This window comes from Sander lucioperca, chromosome 20 (assembly GCF_008315115.2).
Source record: "Sander lucioperca isolate FBNREF2018 chromosome 20, SLUC_FBN_1.2, whole genome shotgun sequence".
Lineage (NCBI taxonomy): Eukaryota > Metazoa > Chordata > Actinopteri > Perciformes > Percidae > Sander > Sander lucioperca.
In genome coordinates, this window is record NC_050192.1 from 9,951,770 (window position 1) to 9,964,747 (window position 12,978).

General features: G+C 39.2%; 1 protein-coding gene across 4 annotated transcripts in view; it reads right to left on the reverse strand.

Annotated features, from left to right (window-relative positions):
* The window catches only part of col7a1l (collagen type VII alpha 1-like), a 61,366-nt gene that overhangs the window by 7,899 nt on the left and 40,489 nt on the right, over positions 1 to 12,978 (reverse strand). For all 4 annotated transcript variants that reach the window (XM_035996211.1, XM_035996212.1, XM_035996213.1 and 1 more), the window contains 29 exons: positions 12,906 to 12,962; positions 12,753 to 12,797; positions 12,508 to 12,609; positions 12,142 to 12,192; positions 10,823 to 10,876; positions 10,697 to 10,750; positions 10,548 to 10,586; positions 9,859 to 10,440; positions 9,684 to 9,719; positions 7,551 to 7,577; positions 7,375 to 7,434; positions 6,897 to 7,022; positions 6,645 to 6,716; positions 6,369 to 6,404; positions 6,137 to 6,196; positions 5,819 to 5,863; positions 5,669 to 5,704; positions 4,472 to 4,507; positions 4,241 to 4,297; positions 3,883 to 3,954; positions 2,847 to 2,918; positions 2,723 to 2,758; positions 2,537 to 2,617; positions 2,397 to 2,450; positions 2,192 to 2,245; positions 2,023 to 2,085; positions 1,872 to 1,934; positions 1,619 to 1,735; positions 22 to 99 (listed from right to left, as the gene is read on the reverse strand). In XM_035996211.1, coding sequence (XP_035852104.1) covers positions 22 to 99; positions 1,619 to 1,735; positions 1,872 to 1,934; positions 2,023 to 2,085; positions 2,192 to 2,245; positions 2,397 to 2,450; positions 2,537 to 2,617; positions 2,723 to 2,758; positions 2,847 to 2,918; positions 3,883 to 3,954; positions 4,241 to 4,297; positions 4,472 to 4,507; positions 5,669 to 5,704; positions 5,819 to 5,863; positions 6,137 to 6,196; positions 6,369 to 6,404; positions 6,645 to 6,716; positions 6,897 to 7,022; positions 7,375 to 7,434; positions 7,551 to 7,577; positions 9,684 to 9,719; positions 9,859 to 10,440; positions 10,548 to 10,586; positions 10,697 to 10,750; positions 10,823 to 10,876; positions 12,142 to 12,192; positions 12,508 to 12,609; positions 12,753 to 12,797; positions 12,906 to 12,962 — 2,265 coding nt within the window. The remainder of the gene's footprint in view (positions 1 to 21; positions 100 to 1,618; positions 1,736 to 1,871; positions 1,935 to 2,022; positions 2,086 to 2,191; positions 2,246 to 2,396; positions 2,451 to 2,536; positions 2,618 to 2,722; positions 2,759 to 2,846; positions 2,919 to 3,882; positions 3,955 to 4,240; positions 4,298 to 4,471; positions 4,508 to 5,668; positions 5,705 to 5,818; positions 5,864 to 6,136; positions 6,197 to 6,368; positions 6,405 to 6,644; positions 6,717 to 6,896; positions 7,023 to 7,374; positions 7,435 to 7,550; positions 7,578 to 9,683; positions 9,720 to 9,858; positions 10,441 to 10,547; positions 10,587 to 10,696; positions 10,751 to 10,822; positions 10,877 to 12,141; positions 12,193 to 12,507; positions 12,610 to 12,752; positions 12,798 to 12,905; positions 12,963 to 12,978) is intronic.

The window sequence follows — 12,978 nt, forward strand, 5'->3', positions numbered from 1 at the left end:
GTGTTCATGAACGACTCTCACACTCTCTCCTCTTAGTCCTGGAGCCCCGGGTGTTCCCCTCTGACATGGTTTGGTTTTGCCCCTTCTGCCCCTGTCCCCCTGTTTGACAAAAATTAAAGTGAGCACAGAGAAAACACATTGTAAGTTTTGAAATTTCGTTCATACTATGCTAACAAGACTATGTATAATGGGATACAAGATCAAAACCATAGCAACCCACTCACTTCTGAGCAGTATGAAAGACAAAGCAATTAGGTACATCCTTGGAATATCCTCATTAGAGGTTTTCAGCCACTCTCTGCCAACCCTGAAAGTCTGGTAATTGTAGCTGAAAGGAGCTATTTCAGTAAGATATTACTTGAAAGCTGCAGACGGAAATAGGCTTCTGTGTGTGTGTGTGTGTGTGTGTGTGTGTGTGTGTGTGTTAAGGACATGTCTGTGCTGTATTCACTGCTGCAGTATACAGAGCGCATGCTGCAAGTCCCTCTGAACAAGGCACAGACATGGTGATGACTGTAATCAAGCTCAGCTCATCATCCTGTTCATTGTGTTCTGCCACATTCTCACTCTTCTCTTGTAACTTTCTTTTTTACAGAAAGGTATTTTTTTAAAGACTGAGTGTGTTTGGACAAGTACCTGCTCTGTCCCATATGAGGAATAACAATTAAATACAGGGTATACTAGCTTGGAGTGGTCACGCATCATTGCTAATAATCTTTTGGGGCATATTATTGTGCGTTAGCAACATACTATATTGTCAAATTACTGTATCAAGAAAACTAATTATTAATTATTCATGTACATATTTATGTTTAACCCTACCTGTATGATCCCAAGAAAAACATTGATTTTGTTATTTTCTTGTCACATCAAACATAGTTTTTATGTATGAAAGTCTGACTTAAGTATGCCATTGTATTAAGTAATGCTGTCAGTTAAACGCGTTATTACGCGGTTAACGCAAACCCATTTTAACGGCGCACATTTCTTTATCGCGAGATTAACGTTCTTTTTGGCCTAGCAAACTTTGTAGTTTTTTTCACATGCTGTTGCAACAACTAGTAACGTTAGAAAAACTACAACATCACACCGGATCTAGCTAGACCGGAAACAAAACAACAGCTGCACACACACTTGTTTGGGCTTGCGAGCCGGCCAAAGAGTAGTAGGCTAACGTTACGTTTTGAGTGGATGGCGAGCGCGAGACGCCGAAATGGATGCCAATAAGATTCTGAATGGAAAGTTTACTTTTAAAAAGTTGCCAAATGGTTCCATTGACAAGACCAAAGTGATCTGTGTGTTTTGTTGTTGTGAACTGAGCTATCATCGCAGCACGTCCAGTCTGAAATACCACTTGATACCAAGCACACAGCTGATGCGAATTCTCCGCCTCCTCGTCAAAGCCAGGCTACAATGGATGACTTCAGACCATAGACTGTATGTTAATATTAACAGTCTATGCTTCAGACAGAAGCACATGGATACCACAACTAAGAACAAACTTAAAAAAAACATTTGCACAAAGCAAGCTGATCCACTTTTTCATGTTGATAAGAGCATTAAAATGATGATAAAAGTCAGTGTCATATTTCCCCAAATACACTGAGGAATACTGTACCTTAGGCCCTGTGTCCCCACGGGGTCCTGGGGGTGCTGGTGGTCCCTGATCTCCATCCCTTCCTGGATTCCCTGCTGACCCTTTAAACCCTGGGAAACCTGAGAAACCTGCTGCACCCTGAATGGAACGAGAATATGTTGTTATGCTGTTCTTTGCCCTGAGAATTGAACGATATATCCAACTGTCCCAAGCACATAATCAGTGGTGATAATAGTTGGATAACGACCAGTGATATTAATGTTAATTTACTAACCTTGTTTCCTTTCACTCCTGGATCACCATCAACACCATTGATGCCTCCCTGTCCCTTATCGCCCTAAAGTGATATCACATTATGAGAGTAGTGAGTTTGTATACGTTTGGGGATGGGAGAAAGAAAAATATGTGTACACTTGAATGTTTACCTTGCGCCCTGTGAGTCCGTTCAGCCCAGGTATACCAGGGGTGCCATGCAACCCCATATCTCCCTGTTTCGCATAGACAGAGTTATCTACATTAATGACAGGATTTCTTCACGACATTGTGAGATAACGTATAACTCAGTTTTGGTCTAGATGCTAATTCAGGCCTAACCTTTTCTCCATCCAGGCCTGGACTCCCAATGCGTCCAGGTACACCTCTGAAACCCTGTAATGGCAGGTAAAAGAAATGGTAACATAGCGAGCAATATCATGCAAATAGAGAAGCTGCAACTCCATAAATAACTCCACTAAATAAAAGCAGAGTTGAAAAAAACTAAACAATGAGTGGGACAACTGTAACAAATATCTGCCTCCACCTTCTCCCCCTTCTCCCCTTTGTCTCCTGGTAAGCCTGGTTCTCCTGGATCACCCTGTGAAAAAAATAAAATAAAATAAATGATGATGAATTTAAAAAATCAAATGTCAGGATTAGTTATATATTGATTTTTCAATGTACCTGATTGCCCTTTTGGCCCAGCAGTCCCATGTCTCCTTTGTCCCCCTTGGCCCCGTCCCCTCCATGATCCCCATTGCGACCCTTAAATCACATCATGGGTGTTACTGTCAGTGAAGGTAAAACTGAATTTTGGCTCAAGTTATAATCACTGAATGTGTGTTTGCTTATGTTGTATTGTAGATCTACCATCACTCCATTGAGTCCCGGCTCTCCTGGATCTCCCTGTAAGAAAAGAAGACAATGTCACACACAGAACTAACATAAAAGTGTTGAATGGTTAAACTAATGTTGTTGCAGTGTAAAGATTTACCTTCTGGCCTACTGGTCCTCGTGCTCCAAAACGCCCTAATGCCCCCTTAGTGCCTGCGTCACCCTTTATGCCCTTTCAAAAACAATAAAAAAAATACTTCCATTATTATGATTTTTTTGCAGTCCCATTAATGACAAATCAAAGGATAAAGCTATTATATAAGCAATTTGATAATAGTCTTGTCAGAGACTTAATCACGACCGGTCTAACATTACTGCTGTGAATTGCATTTCCATGCTCTAAATGTCTCGTGGAAAGTATTCTTCTTCTTTGCGGTTTTTAATGTTTACATCAGGATATGGTCACAGGCTACTAAAACTGCCCTCAGGCCACTTGAGTCATTATATAAAAGCTCTCTAAAGATTCATGATAAGAAAGGCAGACGATTCCATCACTGTCATATTCTTGTAAAATACAAATTTCTTAGCTTTGAAAATCTGATAATCCACACAAATCTGTGTTTGATGTATAAAATCCTCCATGACACCACTGCTCCCCCACTAAAAGAATTCATATATTTGGGCTCTGAAATAACAGCTCGAGCAACTAGATCTACAGTGCGAGGTGAATGTAGGATCCCTAAACGCAGGACAACATTTGGAATAAATGCTTTTTCTTGTGTGGCCGCTCGTCAGTAAAATATGTTGCCTACAGAGCTGATAAGAAGCACAAACTCTTACACGTTTGCAAGACAGGCAAAGACATGGCTTTTGTCAAATCAAATTTGTACCCACATGTGACCGGATATATGTATGTGTGTGTATGTGTATGTGTATGTGTAAGTGTGTGTTCTGAGGTCTAAAAGAGTAGATTTGAGTACATGAAAGGTTTGAATATGACCTTTTTTATATTATATATTTATTTGGTCAATGTATGATGTATTATGTATTTTAGCTACGATCAGCCTGCCCAGGGACTACGGGTGAAAATTAGCTCTTGAGCTAAAACCTGGTACTATGCATCTCTCCTCTTGAGGTTAATGTTTATTGTACGCTGTCCCTGTTTCTCTAAATAAATAAATAAATAAATATATTACCTTGACTCCAGGAGGACCGTCCTCGCCCTTTTCTCCTTTGTCACCATCAAAACCTGGTGGGCCTCGCTCACCCTGAAACAAAACATCTACTCAGTTCTTCATAGGTCTTTATTTGTTTACTTCATGTGTGCTTTTAGATTATGTTTGTATATCTATAGTATTCATAAAGTATTTCCTCCTAATTCCTAGGTGTGTAGCCTTTGATTGTTTTAGCTTTTTTCTTCTCTTATTTATTGTTTGTGTATTTGTCGATTTGGGTGGTGTCAGGCTGAGTACAATTGCCCTCGTAAGAACAAATGAAGTGGTTTTGAATTGTGTTGAGTCTAAACCAGATGGCAAAAATGATAAAGGATCTCACCGCCTCTCCTTTGGAACCCTTAGATCCACGGGGTCCTTGGATTTGAAGCACACTCCCCTGTAGGAAGGTATTAAATTGTGAATAATAAATGTAATCTGTAACAAAGGATAAAGCAAGTAATACAAATTCCCATGGAAATATATCAAGCATATCAATCATTACACTGTACTCCTTGTATGTGTACAAACTGCATGTGAAAGAACTGACAAAGAAACATGAAGATCATCATACCCTTTCGCCTCTAACTCCAGGTAACCCACGCTCACCCTGCAAAAAAACATGCTTTTTAAACGACTTTCCAAACATTATTTAATTTCCATGTGTCAACAAAAGCACATTATATTACTTTATACAATTAAAATCCAGTTCAATGTAATCAGCCTTTGGTTGTTGTACAGAACATATTGTACACAACATGACCAAGTTTTAGTTGCATTTTCAAGAGGACATGAGTCACTCAGTTGTAGTCTTTATCGATCCACTTCCACCGGAAATTCTGCCAGATTTCACTCTTTTCGGCCGGATGTCTGTTTCCTTCCGCTTTCTTTGTGTTGGAATTTTAAACTCCGGTGGATTTATGAGGACTATGGTTAACTGCTTCTCAGATCTCTGCAGGGTAAATCCAGAGAGCTAGCTAGACTATCTGTCCAATCTGAGTTTTCTGTTGCACGACTAAAACAACTTTTGAACGTACACAAGTTCCACCAAAACAAGTTTCTTCCAGAGGCTATTTTGCAGCAGCACCGTGGCTCTACCCGGCGCTTACCGCCACCCAAGACAATCGTGATTGGTTTAAAGAAATGCCAATAAACCAGAGCACGTTTTTCTCCCATCCCGGAATGCTGTGTGGACTGCTGACACCTTCTGTACGAGACATTGAACAGACATCGAAACACTGAAATGGTAAGGTGGCCCTCTTTACTCAAACCGCACTGCTGACGCAATAACAGCCAGTCATGTGGGAATCATCTTAGAAATTGCAGCACCTTCATAAGTTTTGTGAACCTGGTGTATAGATTTTTACAGACACTGCTCTGTAAATAGTAAAACATGAAGTCACTAGATGCAGTCCTTTTGGTGAACACACTTTGGGGATGAAAGAGGTCAGAAAACAGCACAGAAGTTTACAAGTATGTATGCTGCCTGCTTCATCAGATTCCAAAATGAGCCCAAAAATCTATCATCTATCTATCTATCTATCAATCTATCTATAGTGATGTAATAGTTAAGGATTTGACGTTGGGTTGATTTGATGTTGGAATGAGAGACACCAAATTGGCATCAAACATCGTAGCAATCCAGTTTTAGTATATCATTCATTAAGTGAGTGAGTTAAGTGAAGGAATCATATGAAAAGATACATTTTAAAAACATGACAAACACAATTGTGACAAATCATGTGAAATAACAGCTCAAATAACAGCTCACCTTTTCACCTCTGCTGCCAGGCAAGCCCTTTAGACCCTAGTACAAAAAGGGATCAAATGAAAGGATTTAGTCTCCAAGTGAAACTCATAAGTCTAATAGTCTTAAATGAATTTTTTATTCTCAGTTGTATGGTTTTGAAAAGTTGCTTACTAAATGCCCAGGAGTTCCTTTAATACCTAGAGTTCCTTTTTCACCCTGAAAAGAAAAGAAAAGTAAAGAAATTTTAAGTTTTCTGCATAATCCACCAACATTACAGGACTGTGCTAAACAACATACGTTGAAAGCCAGAATAGGTAGAGCAGGTACGATTAGATCATCCTAAACTGTCTCAGAAACAGTCTATCTGGTGAACAGTGAGGGAGTGATATGTTACATTACATAAGCTAAGATCAGGACTTTGCTGAACCTAAACACAAACTAAACCTGTTCAAACTGTTGTTCACCATCACAGGGATTGTCTCAACTCACCTTTCTGCCTGGGAAGCCAGACAACCCCCTGGCACCAGGCTCTCCAGGAATACTGTCACCCTGATCAGGACAAGATAAAGTCATCTTTTTACACTGCACAGATCAAAATGACAATAACAGTATGTTGCTACAAACACAAAACTAAGTTCTTATAATACTGTGACGGATTAAAGGGCCAAACAAAATAAAAGTAAATGCTACTCAAATATCATATATATATTATATAGAGTACCTTTTCTCCTTTGCCTCCAGGAACACCAGGAGGACCCTTTTTAGAGAGATGCAGTGGTAGGAAAAGAAAATATCCTTACACATCATTTCAAGTTGGCAATACGATAAAATGTCCCTTATATCATATGATGATGAAACAGAGTCAAATCCTTATTTAAAGATGTTTAGTCATACTTCATATGTGAAACTATTGCTAAATGTATCAGATTATACATGTATTTCTTTTAGAGTAGACCCATGACAGATCACTAAAATCAGACACAGCTTATTTTCGTACGTGAGGTCCTGCTGCTCCTCGAAGTCCTGGAGCTCCAGGTGATCCATTCTTCCCCCTTTTACCCCGGTCCCCCTGCATCAACACATAAAAACATATAATGTCTCTTTTAAACACCAATAACACAACCTTCTCTGTGTATTTCTACATTCATTCACAATTATACAGTATCTATTTACACGCTTTCACTGTCTTCATTTTTCCTGATCAAAGCGAGCTAAATGGCGACTTGTAAACTGTTATATGATGATGTACCTCTCTGCCCGGTTCTCCTGGGTCCCCTGGGGGGCCCCTAAGGCCTGGGGAGCCTTGCATGCCTGCGCTACCACGGATACCCTGGATGCCCTGAGCACCTGGAGGCCCTGGCTCACCTGGTTCACCCTGAGGTAAAGAGAAAGAGGAAGAGAGAGAGAAAGACAGACACAAATGAAATGTTTGGGAGACAAACACACAGTTAAAGCTCACTTGTTTCATGAAATGTAATTATTCAGCTATTCTATTACCTTTGAATAATTGCTTTCAAATAAAGGCCTTCTTTCCTTTATCAATTAAAATGCTCAAACACAATTTGAAATGACTCAGTGAGTCACTGAGCCAATTACATTTGCTAAATTAAAACCGCGTTGAGGAGCAAAGTCAATCAACGAGAACACGAAGGAAAAGACTGTGGGGATTAATTGATTTAGAGGGATGTTATAAATAAGAGATTGCTTGTATTGTTTTGAAATTTCACCTTCTGTCCCGGAGGACCCGCCTGGCCTTCTGGACCTCTGTGGCCGATGCCTGGCTCTCCCTAAAAACACAAACAAACATGTCTATAACATATTTCATTCCTTTAAAATAAAATCTCAACTCCAAGATTTCACTGTTATGAACTAAAATAACAAATAACAGCTTATAAATATTTACCTTTTGTCCATTTTCACCAATTTCCCCCTTAAAAGTGTGGACAAAAACAGTGCATTTCAGTTAGAAAGTGTGCCTCAGCACATTGTTTTTCTTGAGCCAAAATAAACCAACACAGAGGAATTTGAAATAAAAAAAAAACACACACACACACACACACACACAAAAGAATAAGCAGACTTGTCAGCATGTTTAACAAGGGGAATTATTAATGTCTGCTTTAATCTACTGTCTCCCAGTCAAACAGAAATAGAGCAGAGGATGACATCAAAGGCCTAGATTCAACTGGCTTAACTGACAGGCGAGACAGGAGAGAAGTTCACCCTCAGCTCTGATGTCATTGCTGATGCACTGTGGGTAGGTGGGGGAGAGCAGCGATGATGAACTGGTGGCACATTTCGTGTGGCGACTGTCGTTTTTACTCTGTGATCTCAGAATGATGATAATGATGCTTTAAATTAGTATAATCAGTGAGATATCAGTGACTCAGTAAATCCTGGCAATGAAAGAATGCGGTTCAGTTTTTATTTTTTTAAAGTTTTTTATGGGCATTTCTGCCTTTAATGATAGGAGAGCTCAGACATGAAAGTGGAGAGAGAGGAGGAAGACACGCAGGAAAACCGTCACAGGTCAGGGTCAAACCCTGGACCATCTGCATCAAGGAACAAACCTCTATATATGTGCGCCTGCTCTACCAACTGAGCTGACCGGCCACAAATGCAGTTCAGTTTTAATGGTGAGTTCACCCAAAGTACAAAAGCCTCATTCACTTCTAGTGGTGTCTACCCATGCAGCTAGTTTTTGATTTTGATGTGCTCATGTATAAGTTTCAGGATCTAATACCTGCAAAAACTAATGGTATTCCCATCAGCCTCGATTATGTGCGCTTTGTCTTTAATGCAAATGTTAGCATGCTAACACGCTAAACTAAATGGTGAGCATAGTAAACATTATACATGCTCAACATCAGCATGTTAGCATTGTCATTGTGACCATGCATTTAGCTCAAAGCACCACTATATTGTATCCTCACTCAGCTGCTAGCATGACTGTAGACTCTTAGTCATGTTTAAATGTAATTATTCAATCCTCCGACCACCACAAACTAAACTCCAGAGAAATCTCTAAGAAATGTAACTCAAATCTGGCCAAATGAAACAAAAACTCTTGCACAACTAAATACCTGTAGGTACATTAAAGCGTAACTCTCGCGAAAATGCAACCTACGGTCTTTTTGTGAATGTACCCAAGTCAAACTTTTGTTTAAAAGCATATTTAGGATGGAAGCGCCACTTTTAAGATGTACAGTATTTTAGTTTTTCGGTCAAATGGCCTTTTGAATGGGAGTAATAGGGGCACTTTTATGCTAGCCTCAAAATAGCTATTTTTAAAACACTAAGAAGGCTCGACACAACATGAAACTTTGCTCCAAGTATCACCAGGGGTTCTACACCTTAACTACACCAGTGCACAAGGGATATACTAAATCTGTGGCTACTTGTTTTGATATCGACTTGTTTTGACTGCCGAGGTGGTAGCGGACGGAAACAACAAGAGCTACGGTGAGTTGTTCAAAACCTCTCTTTTTAGTAAACTCTGGGTACACAAACAATGTTCTCAATGCTCAAGTTCATGTGTAGAGCTCCTGGTGATACTTGGAGCAAAGTTTCATGTTGTGTCGAGCCTTCTTAGTGTTTTAAAAATAGCTATTTTGAGGCTAGCATAAAAGTGCCCCTATTACTCCCATTCAAAAGGCCATTTGACCGAAAAACGAAAATACGGTAAATCTTAAAAGTGACGCTTCCTTCCTAAATATGCTTTTAAACGAAAGTTTGACTTGGGTACATTCACAAAAAGACCCTAGGTTGCATTTTGGCGAGAGTTACGCTTTAAGTAAAAACAATGTTTTATGATATATGGGTGAACTGACCCTTTAAATTAGTGTGGCTAAAATTCAAACGCTTAAGTTTTTGTTTTTTAAATTACATTAAGTCGGGCTCAATTTTGTTTTATTGTTATCAAGTCCTGTAATATTAGAGTAACTGACATCAACATGGAATGTTTACCTCATAACATTTCTGATTGTGTCTTTGGCTTCACAAGTTTCATCTTAATATTTAAAATATCGTTAGTCACCTTTCGTCCTGGTGTTCCACTCTCACCTGGTTGTCCCTATTGTATAAGAAATGTGGAGTAAATTAAAGCATTGCATAATTAAAATGGACATTTATTCTGCCTTCTTTTGAACGTGCAGAACACAAGTTGAGTATTTCATAATGATGAGCGTGTTATGAATACTTTAGGCCTTTACCTTCAGATAAAAATACTCTGGAGGGTATGGGTATGGCTGTCCAGTTTCTCCATCATAACCCCCCTGTCTTCCCCTCTCTATCTCCACTCTCCTCCTCTCCCACTCCTCCCTCTCCAAGTCTCTCTCCCCCTCCTGCTCTGTTCTCTCCCTCTCCAGCTCTTTCTCCCTCTCCATTTGTTCTCTCTCCAGCTCTTTTTCCCTCTCCAGCTTTTTCTCCCTCTCTACATTTTCTCTCTCCAACTCCAGCTCGGCCTCCCTCTCTTTCTCCAGCTCCTCTCTCTCTCTCTCCATCTCCAGGTCCTCCTCCTCTCCTCCCCTCTCTCGATCAACGTCCTCCTCTGTCTCCCAGTCGTAGTCTCCACTCCTCTCCTCCTCCCCATAGACTGGATCAGGGCCTGTTTCTATATACCCATCAGTCTCCACTCCTTTCTCTTGTTCCATTTCCCGCTCCTCCACTTCTTCAGCTTCAGTCTGTTCCTCTCCTCCACCTTGTGTTTCTGTATCACTGTATCGCTGCCTCTCCCTCCATTCTTGCCTCTGCCCCCTGGTGTGTGTATGAAGGTCAGAGTTTTCTTGCTTCTTCTGCTAGAGAAACACGTTTTATGACACAAACCAATGTACTGTATCTAGAAGTTGCACCATCTTCATTTGGATTAATACTTATTTCTTATCATTGATAACAGACTTACATTCCAGCTGTTGTAACCTTGAGCTCCAGAGGACAGATGCTGAAATTAAAAATGAAGGGGGCAAGTGTCATATATGGGCTTTATACTTTATGTGATGCAATCTGAATCAGATGTATGAAGTTTACATTTTTAAGACTGGACAAAATTACTTTTTGTGCCTCCTTGAAACGACTTCTTCCACCTGGGGCACCTGGCATGAACACCTACAATATAAAAATGATTACTACTGCCATTTTTATAATTAATCAATGTCTCCATAACCAGGTGACACTTACCATGGAGTCAGGCCAGGGGGCACTTTTCTTCACCCTGATTTGGGATTGAGGCACCTGTCAAGCCCCCCCAAAACTCCTCATGAGCAAATTTTTCACAATCATTTTGATGCTTCCTATCAAACAGCTGTAGTTATGTGTGTGCTTTGATGTAAATGAGGGTACAAATGTAAGAAAGAAAGAAAGACACAGACTTGCTTAGAAAGTTATTTGAATTTTTTTTACTGAAGGATACATGCACAGAGAGGTTAAACAGACAAAACAACATAACAGAACATTTTCACCAGTGAAAAAATGAGTTTGTTCTGGCTACAGATATGCTTATATGCCACTACATTCTGAGTAATATCATTGGCGTTCAAAGATGTTCGGTGAAGTAAAAATATACTAATAAAACAATAAATAAAATTTCAATACAACTTGTCAAAAGTAAATTTATTGTTGGCACAAGTTTTTGTGTTTTATCTGATGTGATATTTATTTGTTACAGAGTTGTCTTAATAAATAAATTAGGAGTTGTAGATGAGTTAAAGGCTACAAGGTTTACATTAAACAAAGTGAAGAATGAAAATAACCCAGACATGAGGAAACAATTCTGATAATTTAACAGCAGTGCCTGATTTTCTATAGAGTGCTACTCAAAATAAAAGCCATCATACAAGATATGAACTTTGGCCATAGCTTTGGGTCAGTGACTTCGTCTGTGTAGAAAGAAGTCCTTCCTCAGGTTCAGGGCTCCTCATCAGCAAAACAGTTCACAGTTTATTCACACGCTCCATGTAGTGTGTGCTATCTTATGAATGCTTAACACCCTATAGTCACAGTCTCTTGGGACTTAAGAGACATCCTGTTTAAAAAAATGAGAGAGACAAAGTATTAAAAGTAACTCTCTGGAACTGACTATTTCTGCTCATTTCCATTCAGGCAAACTTTAGTGAAATCATGCCAAAAGCATGCTGCTCAGAAATGCTGTCCTGTCTCATACTTGGTAATGTCCCTATGATGGTTTATTTTCATTCCCATTGTATTCACATTAGCCTTATACAAGCATGTGCACATTTTTTTGCACTGGTGAAAATTTCATAGGAAGTAGAAAGAAGAAAATATGATGCCAAGTGCTCATTACTTACTTATTTATGGAATACTATATATTATGACATGATATTATGATATGAGAAAGTGAAGCCTGTTCTCTGTTCAAGCACTTGTCCATCACTTTCAGTCGTCTTGTGTTAAGTGTATATAAAAGAGATTTGCATTCCAAGACATGCAAGGGGCTTCAGAAACATTCAGTTAAGATTCAAGTCAAATGAAAGCTCTACCTTGTCTGGTTCTTCTGTTGTGATGGGAGGTGTAGGAAGTGAAACTTCATCCTGGTCATTGACAATAAAAGGAGAGATAAGAATGTGAGAGTGAAGATAAGAGATACAGTACCAGTCCAAAGTTTGGACACACTTTCTCATTCATTTAAATGGAAAAGTTATTTATTTATTTATATATATATACTGGAGATACAGCATTTCTTAGCATGCATGGTCAATTTTTCTTTATTCCCTGTATATCAGTGGACGTATTGGGCTGAGGGGTTTTTGACCTGTTTTGTTGTTTCTTGGTTGTGTTTGTGTACTTGTTAAAAACAAAATACGAAATAAAATTGTGTAATACATCATGCATTGAGTGAAGATTACCTCTGCATCTATTTGTTTGTTTGTGGAGGATGTTAGAGGATAACTGGAGGTTCCCGTCAACGTTTCTAACTGGGCAGGACTGTGTGTGGGTAATTGTTCCTCCTACAAAAAGATAAAAACAGCATAAGTAGGTTCTTATTCTTCATAAGCTCAGGTGTCTCTGCTTACTTTGTATCAGAATACCTTCTTACAACAGTGAATCACTTTTTGTTATCATCTGGGCTACATAATTATTAATGCCACACCTTTTTATCCATTGGATGGGGAATTGCATCTGTTTGAACTTCAAGCTGCATATGATACAAACATGGAACATATTTTACATTAAAAATTAATCATAAAATGTTTTACCAATCCAGCTGAAACAGATGAGAACATGCTGTTTGAAGCAAGTTTACCTGTCTGTTGTCCTTCCTCTCCTGAGAGGTCGCAGGATAATCTGGGGAAAGTTCTTCCTGTTAAAAAATAAAT